We start from the raw sequence: 18,872 nt of genomic DNA, 5'->3' as shown, positions 1-18,872 counted from the left end.
AACTCTCTTGGCATTCCATTATGATTTTCTACATCCAGAAGAATAACCCAAACAATAATGGAAGAACTGGAAAGATACTAAAGAATAATTTGAGAGAGTTAATTTTTTTTAACATCTTTATTGGAGTATAATTGCTTTACAATGGTGTGTTAGTTTCTGCTGTATCAAAAAGTGAATCAGCTATACATATCCATATATCCCCATATCCCCTGCCTCTTACGTCTCCGTCCCACCCTCCCTATCCCACCCCTCTATGTAGACACACAGCACCGACCTGCTCTCCCTGTGCGATGCAGCTGCTTCCCACTAGCTATCTATTTTACCTTTGGTAGCGTGTGTGTGTATATATGTCCATGCCAAGAGAGTTGGTTTTAAATCCAGTCTGACTCTGTGAACTGCTTTCTTTATGACTGTGTTCCTACCCCTTCAGAGCACGACTGCCTTTGAAATGATGCATCACTTGTGCCGTTCTTTGGCCACCGTCTCGTCTGTCTTCCCTTTAGGCCAGTGGTTCTCAACCGGGGGTGACTCTGTCCACCCTACCCCCTCCAGGACATTTAGCAATGCCTGGACACATTTGTGGTTGTCATAATTGCTGCTGGCGTCTAGTGGGTAGAGGACAAGGATGCTGCTAGACACCCCACGATGCATAGGGCAGTCTCCCAAACAAAGAGTTACCTGGCTCAAAAAATCAGTACCGCTGATGTTGAGAAGACAAGCTCCAGAAAAATGGGGACCATGCGGCTTTTGCTCACTATCTCCCTCCTTGTGCCCAGCATGGCACCTGGCACCGAGTGGTGCATAGTGGGCATGTTTGTTGAATGAACGAATGAAGGTTAAGTGGAAAATAGCCTCCCTCCTTTTGATTAAAGGAATCTCATTTCTGTGCAGCAGAAACCATACCCTCACAAAATTTGGCCCAACCTTCTCCTAGCTCGGGAACCTGGTGGGTGGGCATCACTTCAGACCCTTTCCAGAGACAATGCAGATAGTGTTTGCAGCTGCATCTCCCTAAGACCCCAACCAGCCAGCTGGCTGCTGGAAGCCCAAATGACTGCATGGAATGGCCACCAGTCTGAATAGTTTACCCGAACTGAACGACTACAAATAACCATAATAAGCCTCCTTAAAAAATAAATTGGCTTTTAATGCTTGCCATGAGCATCTCTTAGCCCTAGCATTTGTTGGCACTACCCTGAAACCCTCTGAGATTAAAAACAAAACAACTAAAAAACTATAATGGCCCCCAAAGTGACTGTGATAGATAAGAGTGGACATATTTGTCTATGTATCTATGGAGATGAGAATAAAAGAGGGTATCTGAAGATGACAATAAACCGGGCAGATCTGCTGCAAAAAGAACCTGAGATGCTGCTCAGTGTCTTCAGCTACCCTGAGCTGCATCCTCTGTACCTCTCCAGACGCCCCCTCTTTTCCTGAGGGGAGGGTCACTAAGGAAGAGCCTGGGCTACAGGATCCAAGCACACAGTCCCCACCCGGTCTCTGCAGGCTAGCAGACACACCACCAGGGACACACCCCTGGTGTGTCTTCAATCATTATTCTGTGACCTTGGGTGAGGTACTTGACCTCCTGAAGCCTTCATTTTTCTTATCTGTTAAATGGGGACAATAAGAGTAACTATGACACAAGGCTGCTACGATGGTTCAATGACATAAGGCATGGAGCCGGCTGAGCTCAACGCCTGGCACACAGTAAGCAGTTCACAAATGTCAGCTATTCTTCCTCCTGCTCTTTCCTTTAATTACTGTCAACCTTGGAGGATTGAGAGTTAGGAGGTTTCCTGCTCTGTGGTGTCAGTGGTGGGATGAGGGCTTGTTGCCAAGGAGAAGGTCTTGGAAGCAGGACCATCAGGACGTGAGATCCAGCTGAGCTCCCCACCTGGAGACGGTCCCTCTACTCCCAACCTCAGAGAAGGAAGGTTCGATTTTATCAGGAAGACCAACACGTTTCTGAAGACTCACATCTCTAGACGTGTGAGCAAATGTCTAGAAAAATTGTAGGAGAAAATGCTGGTACGGATAGGATGGCTTTATTATGTTTTCCAAAAGCTGGTTTAGACCAGCTGCCGCAGCAAGCCACGCTGGCCTGAGCTGTCCATTGTCACGTGTCAGTCAAACACCCGATCAAACATCCATTTAGGACACAGGGCACCTTCAACCTAACAATCAAATTACTTCTGAAAATCCTGGAAAACACAAACTATGCTCCCTAAGAAAGGAAGGTTTTCTTGGATAATACTCTTTAAATACTGTTTGACAATAATAACTATCATCTCTTAAAGTGCTCGCTATGAGCTAGGCACTGGGATAAGCACTTTACATAATGATCTCCTTTAATTTTTCCATCCTCATTTTACAGCTGGGAAATTGAAGTCCCAGAAAGGTTAGGAGGCTGCCCAAGGTCACAGAGCTTGCAGAGCTGGGATTAGGACACAGGTCTCTGATTCTAGAACTTGTGTCTTCTTAATCATCATGGCTCCCTTCTGCTGCCCTTTATGTGTTCATGTTTTTCAGTTTATAGCAAAAAGCAAATGTTAGGCAAGCTCATGACATACTGTTGTACATTAGCTTGTTGGATATTTCTGCAGAATATCACATGTGATGTGAAAAGGAGGGCCCAGAGATTGACCAGGCCAGCATCAGTGCAATGCTATATCATGCTGTACATGATGGGAAGCCGCCTTTCTATTCAAACATTGGATCGCTGGTACGGCCAGGCACCGATCAGTCCATACAGGTGCCAGCCCATCAGGGAGGACCTGGCCTCGAACCAATGATGTATACAGTGGTGCCAGGGCACACGGCTAGTGTCTGTCCTCATGCCCACCCTCCCCATGTGTCAGTCAATGCAGAGACAAAGTTTCTTTGGTTACCGTTCGGGTCTCTACTCTTGAAAAAGTTGACAAGTCAGGTTTTGCATCCAATATTTTCCGAACATTTTTTTCCATCCCGAAGGTCTTTAAGTCTAGAAATGATCCATCCATGTGGTCCTTGTGATCTATAAAAGAAAAAGTTTACACTCAAAGGCTCAGGAAGAAGTTACTGCATGTAAAAGTCACAGCTGCTATTTACTGGACACTTACCACAGGCCAGTACTAATGAGCTCACCATCCTCCCTTGGCAGGTTGGTCATTGAGGCCCAGAGAGGTGAAATGACTTGTCCAAGGCCACACAGCTCGTATGAGGCTGCAGCCTCCCAGGGCTGGGGCACTGAGGGGAAACCTTTGGCCACAGGTGTGAGGACGGACTTGAACCCAGGCTTCTGTGTCCTAGCCCAGGGCTCCACCCAGCAGCAAGCTTGGCTTCTTGAAAGCCCTATTCCCTCTAAACAGGGTATTTATCCTGGGAAGTTCCCCAAGGTTGGTCCTTGCACAGCATCCGTCTATGAAAAAGTTTCCACTGGGCCACAGTGAAATAAGAAAAAGAAGGACAAGGTTCTGAGTTTTTCATGAAATCCTGTTTATTTAATATCAAGGCCTGCTCTTGACTCTGAGCTCATGCCTACACATCTATTTTTTTTTCCTGCCCATCTTTTTTTATAACTATTTTTTTTAGTTATGAAATGATGGGGATAGAAGATGGTGGTCCTGGCAAATTGGTTAGTCCCTAAAGTGAACCCTCAAGTCTGGGGTCCACGGTTCTCAGCACAGAGGGGGTGACTAGGCAGGAGGAAACTTACTTGACAAGCAGGCCTTCTCAAGTTCTTTAATTCGTGCACGAAGCTCAGATAAAGCCTCTTTCTGACGCTGAATGACTTCCTCATGTCGGGACCCTTTGCACTTGGCTCCTAGATCACTGAAGGACTGCTCCTGTGGCCGGAAGGGTGAGGACAGCAGCTTTATCAGTGATCACAACCTCCCTCTCTTGTATTTGAAGAAACATGAACAAATCATGGATTAGCAGAAACCCTGTCACTTACTTAGTACCTTGGAAAATATCATTACAGGGCTTCAGCAGAGAAGGAATTTAAAAATTGCATTTCGAATACAAAGTCACATCTAGGAAGATTTCCAACTTTCCTACCTACTTAGCATCACTATAAATAAGAGATCCCCCCTATGTTCCCTCCCCATGTTTTATTTCTTTTTTTCTTCTAATCTTCTTGTAAGCTTGGGTTTCCACTTGTTGTCATTCTGGTCTCATCTCTGAACAATCACATCAAATTTGCTCCTGGAGGGGCTTTGTTTTTTTTGCCGGCACCATGCGGCATGCGGGATATTAGCTCCCTGACCAGGGATCGAAACCGTGCCCCCTGCAGCGGAAGCACAGAGTCTTAACAACTGGACCGCCAGGGAAGTCCCTGGAGGGGCATATTTTTTTTTTTTTTTTTTTTGGTACGCGGGCCTCTCACTGTTGTGGCCTCTCCCTTGCGGAGCACAGGCTCTGGACGCGCAGGCTCAGCGGCCATGGCTCAGGGGCCCAGCCACTCCGCAGCATGTGGGATACTCCCAGACCGGGGCATGAACCGGTGTCCCCTGCATCTACAGGCGGACTCTCAACCACTGTGCCACCAAGGAAGCCCCAAATGGTTCTTATCGGCCAACTTGGGGAAAACCTTCTTCTAAGACTTTGTGGCTGAAAATGTAGTCTGCAGAGCTGTGCTATCGGTACCAGCTGGGAGCTGGTCAGAAATGCAGAATCCCAGGCTCCCCCCACCCGAGACCTGCTGAGTCAGAATCTGCATTTTAACAACATCCCCATATGATCCGTGGACACCTCTGAGTTGAGAGGCACCATTGTAAACTATCCTCTAATTGGCTGGTTTCTGGAAAAGTAAGTAGCCGTTTTGGCCATGTGTTTCCCCTGATATGCATGAAGAGAAAGCAAAAGACTGAAATACAATTGGTTGGTCTTGCACACACTTAGACACAAACCAGGACCCGCAGTAACGACTGGGATTTGTATCAATAAAATCAGCTGCGGTATATAAACAAAGTACCATTTCTAGACATTTCAATAACCTTGCCTCTTCAAGTTGATCTTCAAGTTGATCTCTGAGTTTTGGGATTCAAGCTTCATGTTAATTCCTCCTACATCATTCACCCTCTTTAATTAATTTAGCTCCCAACAAGGAGTTGCTGAGATTCCTCCATCTGAGTACGTTCCCTCTGTTTCTCATAGGAAAGCCCATTTCATCAGTTTCCAGTAGTAAAGCGAAGGACGGGGACCACCTTACCGATTTCTCTTCCATTAGCCGTTTGACTCTGGCTTTCAGCTTCTCCTCTTGCTGTAGCCTTTCCTTGGTCAGCTTCTCCTTCTCTGCCAGATGCTGCCGTAACTGTTCTTGCAGCAAATACTGCTGAGTTTCCCGAGAACTGTTGATCTTCATCTGAAATGAGGGGAAGGGAACCTGCAGCTGATGGGGGACAGGACTAACGCAGGAGTCATTTCCACTACCTTTGGGGGCGGGACAAAGGTTCACGAAACTTTCTTCAAAACACAGAAAAACGATGCTTAGCTTAGTAACGAATAGCGAAGTAGTAGAGCATCGTGGTTAAGAGCTCAGACTCCAGATCTAGATAGAATCTCAGCTCTAGATCTTTCTAGACACTTCTTCGTATAGAAAATAAGCGGGTGAACTAAGGCAGGCCATCTTCCTCCTCATTCATCCCTGCCGGCCACTTGGGTGCGGGATTCTGTGGAGAGCACGGGCCCGTGAAGGGGCTCTGCAGCACGCCTACCTGACCTACTACCCTTTCCAAATGGGCTTTAATGAGGTTTTCTCTGTTCCTCATTTCTTGCAGCTGAAGCAATTTCCTTCTGGAATCCTCCCGAAGCTTCTCTTCAACCTGAAAGGATGATGAAACCGAGGGCTTGCTGCTAATGTGATCATCATGCCCTCTGGGGAAACTCTTCTGGGGGGTGCTAATGGCAGTGGGGGAGTCCCTGAGGGGTAGGGACAGCTGCAGCCCAGCAGCAGGGGTCACAGGCATGCACAGGGTAGCGGCAGACTCACAGGGAGTTGCCCCCTATGGGAAAGGGCCCAGCTCTGCACCCGGGGCTCAACTATGTTCTACCGCACACTCCCATCCCAGCTCGGTCCCTAACAAGCCGTACGACACTGGGAAAGTTATTTCACTGCTCCGTGACTCAGTGTCCTCATCTGTCCAATGGGGATGATGATACTAGTATCACTGCATAGAGTTATTGTGGGGATTCAATGTTTGGAAGAGTGCTTAAGGGCTCTGTGAGTGTGTTAAGTACTGTTGTAACCTATGAAAGGTGGACGGGAATGTCCGCCGTACAGTCTCGTTCTAATAACTCGTGATGGATACTTGGAAATGTTATGATTGGGTTTATTATCATAACTGTTTGTCGTTACCACTTTGAGCACACTCACTGGTGGTAACCTCTATGGAGGCTTGCTAAAGCAATGTCTATTAAGAATTGCAGCCTGCAAAGGAAGGCATTTAAAGTGGAGAAGCTTGCCTACTTTTCCCCCCTTGCTTGGGTAACAGTCAACAAACGGTAAGCTTGGGAGTGCTTCACGCTACCCTTGGCTGGCCTGTGTAGGCCTCGCAGCTGCTCAGTTCTTAGATGCACCTGCTGAGCCCTGGGCCCTGGCACTAACAGGAAATGAGGCAAACTCTCGTAAATAAATGGAAAGTGTTTGTGCTGAAACAAATTCACAGGCTCTTTTTTTAGGGATCTGAAGAGGGGGATCACAGGGATGTAATAAAAGACCCAGAAAAGCCCTTAAGAGCTTTCTTCTGAGTAGTGTGGTCCAGTGGAAGAGCCTCTGCCCAGCTCTGTTACCTTGGAAAAGTCATCTAAGCTCTCTGGGCCTGAGTTTTCTCCCACGTCTAAACATGCTCTGACTTCTATGTCAGCAGCCTTTTTCATGTGCTACAAAAGCCAAGTCCAGCCTTGGACTCTGCCATTGTCTGTGCTCTGCATGAACAGCCCCCTTTCCCGTCCCAAAGCCTCAGAGTCACCTTCAACAGCCTCCCTGCTCCCTCTCTCACACTCGGGAGTCTCACGCCTGTCCTCCAACCCCTCTCACATGCAAGCTGGACTGTGACAGCTGGCCTCCTCGCCTCGAGTTTAGTTTCTTCCAGTGCAATCTTAACGGTACTGTGAGAGTTACCCAGCTGTAAGGCAGCTCTGTCCAACAGAACTTTCTGCAATGGTACAGGTACTCTGAGCGAGGCTGTGTTGTCTAATACGGCAGCCACCAGCCACATCTGGGGATCGAGCACTCGAAATGGGGCTGGTGTGACGGAGGAACTGAACTAACAATTTTACTTAATTTTCATTAATTTCAGTGTAAACAGTAGCATGTGGCTGTTTGCTACGCCAGGGTCACTGAAGTCAGACGAACCTGGAGTCAGACAAAACCGACTGTGCCATTGGGCTAGTTACTTTACTAGTAACTAGTAGCCTTGACTTTCTCATCTGTAAAATGGAGAGGATGATTTCTAGATCACAGCGCTGTTGTGAAGATGAAGAGATGAAATGTTCAAGGAAACGCCTAGTACGTGAGAAATTGTAACTATCATTTTCACCCTGATTACTGTCCACGAATGTCATTGCATCAGTCACTTGTTCAGAAGCCTTAGTAGCTCCCCACTGCCTGTGTGGTACAGAGCCCAAGCACCTGAACTAAGGCAAAACACCAAGCCAGGGATTCAAGAAGCCCCTATGAACTCTGAACGAGGTAAATAAAACTGAATCCACACCTAGATAAACCATAATAAAACTGCTGGAAATCAAGGGAAAAGACAATCTTAAAAGCAACCGGAGAAAAAGACAGATTATGCAAAGGTACAACAGTTAGGCTTACAGATGACTTCTAAATAGAAATAATAGGAGCCACAAGACAATAGTGACATATCTAATGCTGTATCTAATGTGCTGAAAGAAAAGAATTGCCATTGTAGAATTCAATACGCAGTCAAATGTGTTTTAAGAATGAAGGTTAAATATACATCTCCAGACAGACACACAGGCACATCTGAGAATTTGCCATCAGCAGAGCCACAATGAGGGAAAACATTAAAGGCTATTCTTCAGACACAAGAAAAATGAACCCAGGTGGGTGATCAGAGATGCAGAAAAGACGAGCAACAGTAAGGGTCATGTGTGGATATGATACTGACTATAGCAAAACACTAATAATGTCCTGTGGGGTTTCAAGTATCAAGAGGAGTTTAGAACATGACAGCAATGGCTTATGAACCTGGAGGGGGTCAGTGAAGTGAAGGTGCTTGAAGCTCACGGCACTGTCCAGGAGAAGGGCAGGATCACCAACTACTAGTGCCTCTGGGGAAGTGAAGAACGCAGGGCTGCCCTGGTGGCGCAGCGGTGGAGAGTCCGCCTGTCGATGCAGGGGACGTGGGTTCGTGTCCTAGTTCAGGAGAATCCCACATGTCGCGGAGCAGCTGGGCCCGTGAGCCATGGCCAATGAGCCTGTGCGTCTGGAGCCTGTGCTCCGCAACGGGAGAGGCCACAACAGTGAGAGGCCCGCGTACCGCAAAAAAAATAAATAAATAAATAATGCATATTGTAGTCTTCAGGATGACTACTAAGAGAATAGTAGAAGAGTGAAAAACTTAATTAATGTGTGAGTTTGGTGAGTCAAGGATGAATGCTATTGTCTTACTATTACTAAAAGAAGAGTAAAAAAGTGAAATATTTCCAAGCTAATAGAGGGGGAAAGTGGAATAAGAGAAAACAATCCACGCAGAAGGAGGCAAGAAAGGAGAGAAAAAGGAACATAGCACAGATGGTACAAATGGTATTGAGCAAGAACGTAGATTTAAACCCCAGTACACGAGTAATTACATAATATAAATGGACTAAAATTCAAAGATTGTCAAACTGGATTTTATATAAATGATACGCTATTTGAAGGCATATGTCTAAACCTTAAGACAAAAATTGACAGAGAACATATGAAAAAGATATGGTATGAAAACTCTAACCAACAGAAAGCCAGTGATGAAGCTAAATGACAAAGGAGACGTTAAGGAAGAAACACTACTAGAGATGAAAAGGGACATTTCATGATGATCTAAAGTTTTGCTCTACAGGAAGTATTAGGATTCTAAATTTATATGCACCTAGTAACACAGCCTCAAAATATATAAAGCAAACATCGTTCATATTAAAAGAAGAAACACTCAAATTACAAACATATTGAGATTTTCAAAAACATTCTCAATGATGGAACAAAAAGACAAAAAAAATCAATATGAGAATTTAAGTTGGAACAACATCATTGGCAAACTTGATTTAATGGATCAATTCTTTCTTAAATAATTTCACAATTAAGATTTGAAGGCAGTCTAGGGTAGTGGTTACACACAGGAGCTTTGGAGTCAGGCAGACCTGGATTCAAGTTCTGCCACAACTACTTTATGCAAGTGAACTTGGATAACTTCCTTCACCTCTGTGAGCCTCAGTTTTCCCAACTGTAAAGTGGGGTTAATACCAGTATAGACCGCATGGGGTCATTGTGAGGATGAACAGAGATGATGCAGGTGGAGTGCTTGCCCCAGAGTGGTTCCCAGGCCGACCTGTCCCTGCCATACCTTGCTCTTTTCCCGCAGCATCATAGAGATCAGGCTCTGCTCGGTACTGCTCCTTTTCAGCTCCACCCTGAGCTTCCTCATTTCTTTTTCCATGTCCTGGATTTTCTGAAAGAGTTCCAACAACAGGGAAGTCAACTTCACAGCTCATTTCATCCGGCTCATTAAGGCAGAAACCTAGTCTGGGATTCGCTTCATTCCTTCCATTGGGGGACAATTCCACATCTTTGAGGCAAAGTAGACTTTCTTTCAACGGATGCAATGAAAGGGCTGGGTGAGGGAAAATTTGAGTTTCTTTTGAAGATCAGCATGGATCCTGGATTAAACAGTACAAGATACCTATCCACTCATTAGAATCTCTTTCCTTGGGGTATATTTTTGAGTTCAATCTAAATAAGGGCTGTTTGGAAGACACAATGGGCACCGTTTGGAAAAAAAGAACAATGACACTTTTCTTTTTTCTCAGTTGAGGCAGAGAAGTGTGCTCCTGACAGAGAGAAGAACACACGTCTCCTGCCCCCGTCCCAGGCACCGTCCTTCCCAATGGATGGAAAACGTATGCCTGGTGATGTGCACGAGGGTTTGGGCTGGTATAGGGGGTGAACATTTACATTTAGTGGTCATCTTTTCATTGTGTTAATTTTTATGTTCACCTTCCATACAAGGCCAGTGATACAGTTGCTTTTTAGTTTGTTTTTACGAATTGTTGTAAAATTGAATGTATTTAAGTAAAAATACTTCAAGAAGAGTTGTGTTAATAACAGTGCTCAGGGCTGTGATAAAACTTGTGACAGTGGATCATGAAAGTCTGGGCATCACAAGTCCAGGGGTAGGGACCGCGGTGAATTTCTAGCAGCATACGGTGGCCACCTCCCGTCCCTTTCCCCAGGGGAAACCTGATGAGGGGCCTTGAGCCAACTGCCCAGAAAATCTGGGGAGCGTGTGTTTTCCATGGTCTTTTCACCCATCTCTTTGAGGCTAGCAAATCAAAGAATTAGGAGACTACATTAACAGACAAACACCCAGAAAGCCCCAGAGCTTGTGCTAGCTAATGGGCCAAGGAACCCCTCCAAAACCCTCAAGGCCACAATCTAGGCTTTCAGTGGACACCTAGGGGTCAGGAGGTTCAACGCACGGTTTTGCAGAGTTTTAACTCTTTCTCTTGGGCTTCCCACTTCTCCTTCTGGGCATCTTCCTTCTGTAACTCTTCTTTCAGCACTGAGCACTGTGGAGAAAAAGGACAAGGCCAGGGGGCTTGGCTGGGGGTCCCAAGTACCTGTGTTCATGCCCAGGAGTGTTTCCTGCTGTATAACCCAATCACACCTCTGAATTCTGAGAGGCGAGACCATTTATGTGATGGGAGCACGGGATCCTGCAGTCGTTCCCAGTTCACCCCTCTCATGAGTTCTGAGGAATAGAGCGTCTAAATTCCTCTTCAAAAGCCAGCAAACTTCACCGCAGGGGAAAGCCAGCTTTGTAGTGTCTGGGTACTTAGGGTGCAGGAATTGGGATATTTTCACGCTGTGACCAGTGAGGGTGGAAGGGGCCGAGCCAGTGAGCCCAGATCCATCTTAGGGCTTTTGTGCAGGTTGCATCTCAAAGACACAACTGCCCTGACTGGTGTGGAGGGGTAAACGGAGCTGTCTTGCCCGAGGGCGGCTTGGCAACAGGCATTAAGGGCATAAGGATGGATGTGCCTTCTTTTGACCCAGCAATTCCCACTTTAGGAATGTACCTTAAGGACAATGACTGGAGAAATAAGTAAATCTGTAGTTTCAAGGATGCTCTTCACAGAATTGTCAGTAACAGTGGAAGAAAAAAAAAAGAGGAAACAACCCAAGTGTTGTTTAGAACAGCAGACCACTTTATAACACTGGGTACATCCAGGAGAAAGTATGTAGATTTTAAGATGAATGATAAGAGCATTGCTTTATTAGAATGAAAAAATAATCAGTATTTAAAAATTTAAAAAATGTGCATAGTATAAATTCACTATAAAATGATTGATTGATTTCTAGGCAATATATAGAAACAAGACTGGAAAAACAGACATGAAAATATTAACACTGATTTCTCAAGGTAGCATTTCCTCTCCTCTCTTTTTACTTTTCCTTTTCAATGTCATCTACTTATTTTTCTAAAATTAACACACATGATGTATGCCATTAAAAAAAAAGGCATCTCAAATGTTCACAAGAGCAGTACCCTTGGTGGTGACGAGCCCTTTTGCTATTGGCCCGCACAGTCTAGAGGAGAAGGGACCTCATTCCAAGGTCAACGAGGAAGGGGAAACGGGGACATAAATCATCCAAATGCACTTCAGGAGGTAGAAGAGCCAAGCAGGTGCTGTCTTTGCAGATTCCTTCTACTTAGCACCAGCTCTTCATCCCCTTCCCGTCCCCAACAGAGACACACACACCACATAAAACAGCTATAGCACATGCCTGGGAAGACACTCTGCTTGGGAGAAATGAATGCAGAGGGCTTGGCCAGGCAGCTGACCTCGGGCAGAGGCAGAAGAGCACAACTAAAACCAGCCTCCCACTACTCGGAAAACGATTTTGTCATCCCCATTTCACAGATGTGGAAATGGAGGCCAAATAAGTTACAATAAAAGAAAGCTCTGGGGTTGGACCCTGGTCTGTCTGATCCCAAAGCTCATGCAGTGCCTTTCACCAGCTCCAAACTGGGTATGGTACTACGTACCAGGTATTACTTAGTGTGCCTTTTCCTTGGAACCTCAAGATCTGTTCTCACCCCACCCCCATGCAGACCTAGCTATCGGGTAGCCTCTGGGAATCTCTGAGTTGCCACCTGAGATGAAAGCTTTGAGGTTTTACCTTGACTCACAGAAACAGGCACATCATGCAAATACTGAGAAATCTTATCCTATAGAGTCAGGATTCTAAAGTTAGCATTGAAGGCAAGATTTGCAAATAGTCAAAGTTACATGTAAAAAGCTCTTTGCTTGCCTACCACGTTCATCTTCCATAGAGACATTCTACACACTAAAGTCTAAGGAAGAAATGAGAGTCTGCGTGTTTGCATCTGGATCTTCAAACATTCTGCTTTGAAGACAATTATGAGAACCAGTGGTGCTGGGACCATGATGCAGCCGTGTGGTCATCCTTGCTCACAGAGAGATCGTATTCTGTTTAATATTAAACTTTGCAATGGCAGTATATGCTCATAGGTGTGTTTGTTCCTGGGATTAAACAAACTAATTTATAATAGGGGTTAGAAAATGTTTGCTGGATTTGAAAATCTATTATGCTTATTCTGAGCCACATACATGCTGTCCTTTGAAAGGCTTCAGAGAAGTTGGCCACCTGCCCAGCAGCTACCCTCCCTGTGTCCTTGGGCACTGGCCTCATCTCACCACCGTGTGTCATGTGACTCCACTGTGTCTGCTTTTCGCAGCTACAATTTGCTGATGACACGACACTCACCCTGGAGCTGAGGGCTTTGAGCTGGTGATCCTTTTCTTTGTTCTCACTTTTCAGTTGATTCACCTCCTGTTGTAGTTGTTGAACTTGACCATCCTTTACTAACACGTCTCTTTGCAAAGATGACACCATCTCTGTAAAAGAACCAAACCAAACCAAAACAGAAGACTCATGGAGGTCAAAGAGGCAGGAAGGACTATTGGCAACACCATGGCTGTCAGCCAACGTTCGGACAAGACCTTCCAAGCCTGGGCCACCACCGGTGCCCGCCTAGACCTGGGGAGGATTTTTGCAAGGGTCCCAGAGCAGGAATGGGAATGAGAGCAAAGTCCACGGAACAGGGTTTGAGGCTTCAGTGAGAATGAGGGGCGGTCAGCAGCAGCGAGAGGAGAAGCCTTTAGGGGCCCCTTGTGGGCACAAGCCAGGCAAAGCTGGGAGGAGAGGCCACACCATGGGCCTGGGGAACAAAGGCCCAGCACAGGGAAGGTCCAGGAATTCTTCTCCAGAGGCCAGGAGACGGGCGTGTGGCAGAGGGCACTGCTGGACACTATTGATGGGGTGGTTGGTTTCACAGTCCTCTGAGTTTGGACCCCTCTCTACCACTTATTAACTTGGTGGTCTTGGACAAGCTATTTCACCTCCCACTGTCTGTCCCACACAGAGTTATTGTAAGGGTCAAATGAGACGGTATGTCCCAAGAACACAAAGTGGCTAAATTATGTTTGTTCCATGGCGCCTATTATTTTTCTCGGCAGCCAGCTTCCAAAATGGCCCCAATGATTCCTGCCGCCTAGAATTCATGCCCTCTGTAGCCCCTCCCACCCTGAATAGGGCTGCCAGGGGAACCAATATGATACTGTGGAAATGACGGACTGTTTCCTCTCAGGCTGGGTCATAAAAGACACGGTGGCCTCCTCTTTGCTCCCTCTTGAATCACTCACTCTGGGGGAAGCCAACTGCTGTGTTGTGAGGACACTCAAGCAGCCCTAGAGAGAAGCATGTGTGCTCAGGGACTAAGGCCTCCAGCCAATAGCCACATGAGCAGCCATTCTGAAGGGGGATCCTCCGGCGCCCCCCGAGGCTTTAGATGACATGACTTATGCCCCAGCCAACATCTTGACTGCAACTCATGAGAACTAAGTCACCCCCCTCACAAATTCCTGAACTACAGAAACTGGGGGAGATAATAAATATTGGTTGGGGTTTTATCCATTACATGTTGGGGTAACTTGTTATGCAGCAATAGATAACTACTCCATTACTGTAGTATCATTTTTTTAACATGTTTATTGGAGTATAATTGCTTTACAATGGTGTGTTAGTTTCTGCTTTATAACCAAGTGAATCAGTTATGCATATACATATCTCCCCATATCTCTTCCCTCTTGCATTGTAGTATCATTTTGAATAAAAGTGGGAAGAAGGGTGCATAAATGCAGTGGTATTGGGTTATCTCCTACGGTTCTTTTCTTGAAAGAACATCAGGCCCAGTTTTAGTGGTAGGTATCAATCAAGAATGTCTATGAAATAAAGCACAAAATGCTCCAGAATTTCAGTTTAAAAATGAGCTTTGCCTCCAGGACACAGTTCAGTTACTTGGAAATCCCTCTGGGGCTTGCCACACTTTGAGTGGGTCCAGCCAATCTCAAGCGTTATCCCAACCCAGGTCTGTCCGACTCCCTGATCGGAGAAGGTGGGATCTGAGACAGGCTTGATGCTTGGATGAGGTTTCACTGGCCGACATACGGGAGGAAGGTGAGGACCAGCGAGTTCATCCTTCCATTCCTAGTGCCCAGAACAGCACCTAGCCTGGGGGAGGTGCTCAAAAAATATCTGAGGACATCCCAAGTGAGGGAGGAGCATAAGCAGAGACCTGGGGGCAGCAGTGGGTGGGGCTGGGTGTGATTAAGTTGCAGAGTGAGGCAGAAGGAAAGCACAGATTCATACAGAGATGGGGATTCACGTGTGACTCAATGCTATGTGTGGCTTCTACAGCTGTGGGCATGTTTCCTGCTATGCGCTGGCTGCTTTCAGAGTGATGTGCCCCTCCGAGGCTCACTGCCTCCTCCCTGTCACCTGCTTCTCTCCCTCCCCTCGTCTGTGAGTGATCCCATCCTCTTCAGGTCTCTAGGCATGCCAGTTCCTGCTTGAAAACCTCCACTGGATTCCCAACACCCTTGGAATAAAAACCCAGACCCCCTGACACTGCCCAGCCCCACAATCCCCTGTTCACTCCATGCAGCCTCTCTTGCCCTTGGCTTGTCATTGCCCACGTGAAACAGGTCCTCTCTAAAAGAAGGACATAGCCGTGGAGGATACAACATAAACTGGTTAGAATCAGCTAGGTCCAAGGGGGCGTAAGATTCGACTTCCAGGGGAACTGGAGCCTCATTACAGGCTCATTGTAATACATGAGCGAAATGACACACCCACCAGCACCAGGATGTTCCAAGGCTGACCATAAAGGTCAAAAAGTGGGTGGTGGGGCTTCCTTGGTGGCGCGGTGGTTGAGAGTCCGCCTGCCGATGCAGGGGACACGGGTTCGTGCCCCGGTCCGGGAAGATCCCACATGCCGTGGAGCGGATGGACCCGTGAGCCATGGTCACTGAGCCTGCGCGTCCGGAGCCTGTGCTCCGCAACGTGAGAGGCCACAACAGCGAGAGGCCCGTGTACAGGAAAAAAAAAAAAAGTGGCTGGTGGCCCAATTCCTGGAAATCCCCGCCCCTTCCCCAAAATATTAGAGTTGTCCCAATCCTCCCACTCATTAGCCTATAAAATTACCCTGCCCATAAAAACTAATCGCCCCATATTTGGGGGCCTCTAGCCTTCTGAATTGGCCCACACTCTGTCTGTGGAGTGTGTTTCTCTCTAAAGAAATTCACTTCTTACTTTGTCTCTCACTGAATTCTTTCTGCGATGAGACTTAAAGAATCTGAGCTTTAGTAAGTCGCGAGACCAGATGCGTGATCTCGATTAAAAGATAGTGGGTTCTGACTGGGTTCGAGTCCCAGCCCACGGGTTCAAGTCCCACCTGAGTTCCATGGTTGCACACCCACTGAGCTGGTCCCCCTTGGCCTCCCCCCTTGAAGTGCTGGCCACCACCACACACAGTTTATTTTCTCCACAGCACCACTGCTCTCTGAAGTGGGCTTGTGTATTCATCCGTTTACTTTTATTGTCTGTCACCCCCTCCCGAATCTGTGAGTACAGGAATCTGACTGTCTTGCTTGGCTCTCCCTCCCCGGAGCCTGGAACGGGGCCTGACACCTAGTAGGAGCTCAAGAAACATGTGGAAGCAATGAAGGAATCCAGGGAAATCAAAGCTCAGCCACAGCTGTGTGTTGGCTGCACCTCTCCCAACCCAAGCCCTTTATCAGGGAACCACCTCGGATCAAATTAGAAAATGGTTTCCCTTGGGCCCAAGTGCACTCGGCTGAAATGGGTGAGACCATGTGTGCCTTAAAGGAGTGACCCCATTTTGTCCACGCTCTAGTTTGCACTCAGGCTGCTTTGTGGAACCACCCAAGCCACAAGGTGACCTGTGTTCTCCCTGGTGGGGCCAGTGCTCAGGAGACCTTGTAGCCAAGAGATACCATTCTCTCAAATATTTACCTGGCCCTGCCCTCAGAACTGAGTGGCAAGAAACCTCCACTGAGGGAGAACTCTAATGCACCGACACGGGTGATCCCTGAGGCTGCACCCAGGTCACGGGCACAGGTGTGCTGGTTGACTGGTGATGTCTGCAGGGGGAGGGCAGAAGCTCTGGGGCCTGAATGCAGAAGGGTCTCACCTGACGTTATGGCGGCCTCCCTCCTTAAGTTCTCGGCCTCGTGCTTCAGGGAGGTGATTTCTAAGATTCTCTCAGACAGTATCTGGCACAGCACCTGGTTGTAGACTTGCTGTAGGGCACTGATCTGTGGAAGGAGGCAACACACCGTCAGAGGGGGCCAGCCAGGCCTGCAGGACACGCCGGTACTTCTCCAACGTTGGGCAAAGAGTCGGGTTGATCTTGGATCGGGGTGTTGGGGAAACCAAGGTTTTCCGTTGGCACTAGTGGAAGGGGCAGGAGGGGGCCTGTTCCTTCAGTGACCACCATGTCATTGGTCCTCGAGACATGGACCTTATCTTTGTGGCCACCCAGGGGCTCTGGTGCTGCTGTCTTCCTATGACCTGTGGGTTTTTAGCCATAAATAGACCAGCTGTTGGTTCCAGATCATCCAGCACTGACTGGATGCACAGCAAAGTTCAAGAGCCGGGAGCAGGTTATGAAATGAATTCCCTCTAATGAGAATAGAGGGTAGTTTATACCTCACAGAACACTCCAGAGTTTACAAAGCCCATTCACACATGCTACACTGATACTCGTCACAGCGTTGCTGAAGGCTGACGTTCCCATTAATGTGCCCATTTTGCAAGGGAGCCAGGTTGAGACTCAGAGAGGCGAGGCCCCCTGCTCGGGATCACGCGGCTGGTCAGACGTGGAGTCTGATTCAAACCCAGTCTTTAGTTGCCTGGTTCCTCCTTCCCAGGTGGCTCTAGGAATGAGCGTGAGAAGTTGGAGACTGTAAAGCATGGCATGGACTCGGGAGCCGGACTGTGGCCTTCAAGTCCTGCCTCTGCCAGTTAACGGGCTTTGTGAACACAAGGAGGACACCGTATTCTGTTTCCTTTTGTTCAGTCTGTACGCGGGGTGATGGTAGTCCCAACCTGATAGGTTTGTGAGAAGTATTTTAATAAGTTAGCATGTGTACAAGTGCTCAGATCATGCCTGGCACATGGCACAGGGGGATGAGCTGTGACGATCCTCTCCTCTGACTACCCACGGGGTGTATTTTTTGTTTTGTTTTGGGGTTTTTTTTTTTGCGGTACGCCGGCCTCTCACTGTTGTGGCCTCTCCCATTGCGGAGCACAGGCTCCGGACGTGCAGGGTCAGTGGCCATGGCTCATGGGCCCAGCCGCTCCGCGGCATGTGGGATCTTCCCGGACCGGGGCACGAACCCGTGTCCCCTGCATCGGCAGGCGGACTCTCAACCACTGCGCCACCAGGGAAGCCCTCACGGGGTGTTTTAGCTTCAGCTTCCCTCGTCCGTCTCTGGGGAAGGTAGTTGGTAATATTTATGTGTGCATTTGTAAGCCTTGCCAGGCTCACTTAAACGCCAGTGTGGTTGTTATTAAGAAGAAATACAGGGGCTTCCCTGGTGGCGCAGTGGTTGAGAGTCCGCCTGCCGATGCAGGGGACGCGGATTCCTGTCCCGGTCCGGGAAGATCCCACATGCCGCGGAGTGGCTGGGTCTGTGGGCCATGGCCACTGAGCCTGTGCGTCCGAAGCCTGTGCTCCGCACTGGGAGAGGCCACAACAGTGAGAGGCATGCGTACCACAAAAAAAAAAAAAAAAAAAGGAAATACAGGAATCATGGGTGGGAGGACCACAGGTCGGCTCTATCTATGGCTGCTGTGAGCACCCTGTAAGTCCATGGCTCACAGCCCCTCAAGGGCGGGCCCCCCTCCAGGGGTCTAGGTCTACACGTGGGGTGCGGAAGGCTCTCCATCAAATGCAACGTTGATAAGGCCCCGAAAGTAGCTGCCAGGCCTCGGCCTCCACAGAGCAGGTACCCGAGAGGCCGGGAAAGAGAGCTGGGCCCGGAACTCCCTCCCTCTCGGTCTGATGTGGTCAGACTGCTTGTTCTGAGTGGCCAGGACTTTCCCACCTCAAGGTGCACTGTGGGCCTTTGCCCTGTGATTTTTCAGATGTCAGGCCTAAGTACTCCCACAGGGACACGTTTATTGAGGCATAAATGCCACACAATCTGTAGACAGGACAAGAGCTAGCTTGTTTTAGTTTTTTTTTTTTTTTTTTTTTTTTTTGCTGTACGCG

General features: G+C 47.7%; 1 protein-coding gene across 1 annotated transcript in view; it reads right to left on the bottom strand.

Annotated features, from left to right (window-relative positions):
* The window catches only part of LOC132502437 (forkhead-associated domain-containing protein 1-like), a 91,487-nt gene that overhangs the window by 9,705 nt on the left and 62,910 nt on the right, over window positions 1-18,872 (bottom strand). The window contains exons 7-14 of the mRNA XM_060118338.1: window positions 16,788-16,911; window positions 13,001-13,131; window positions 10,687-10,776; window positions 9,555-9,659; window positions 5,703-5,810; window positions 5,198-5,350; window positions 3,701-3,830; window positions 2,895-3,019 (exon numbers count right to left, since the gene is read on the bottom strand). Of these exons, the coding sequence (XP_059974321.1) occupies window positions 2,895-3,019; window positions 3,701-3,830; window positions 5,198-5,350; window positions 5,703-5,810; window positions 9,555-9,659; window positions 10,687-10,776; window positions 13,001-13,131; window positions 16,788-16,911 (966 nt within the window). The remainder of the gene's footprint in view (window positions 1-2,894; window positions 3,020-3,700; window positions 3,831-5,197; window positions 5,351-5,702; window positions 5,811-9,554; window positions 9,660-10,686; window positions 10,777-13,000; window positions 13,132-16,787; window positions 16,912-18,872) is intronic.

The sequence above is a fragment of the Mesoplodon densirostris genome, chromosome 2 (genome assembly GCF_025265405.1).
Source record: "Mesoplodon densirostris isolate mMesDen1 chromosome 2, mMesDen1 primary haplotype, whole genome shotgun sequence".
NCBI classification, from domain to species: Eukaryota; Metazoa; Chordata; class Mammalia; order Artiodactyla; family Ziphiidae; genus Mesoplodon; species Mesoplodon densirostris.
Note: the sequence above shows the minus strand (reverse complement) of the source record. Positions and strands in the feature narration are given on the sequence as shown.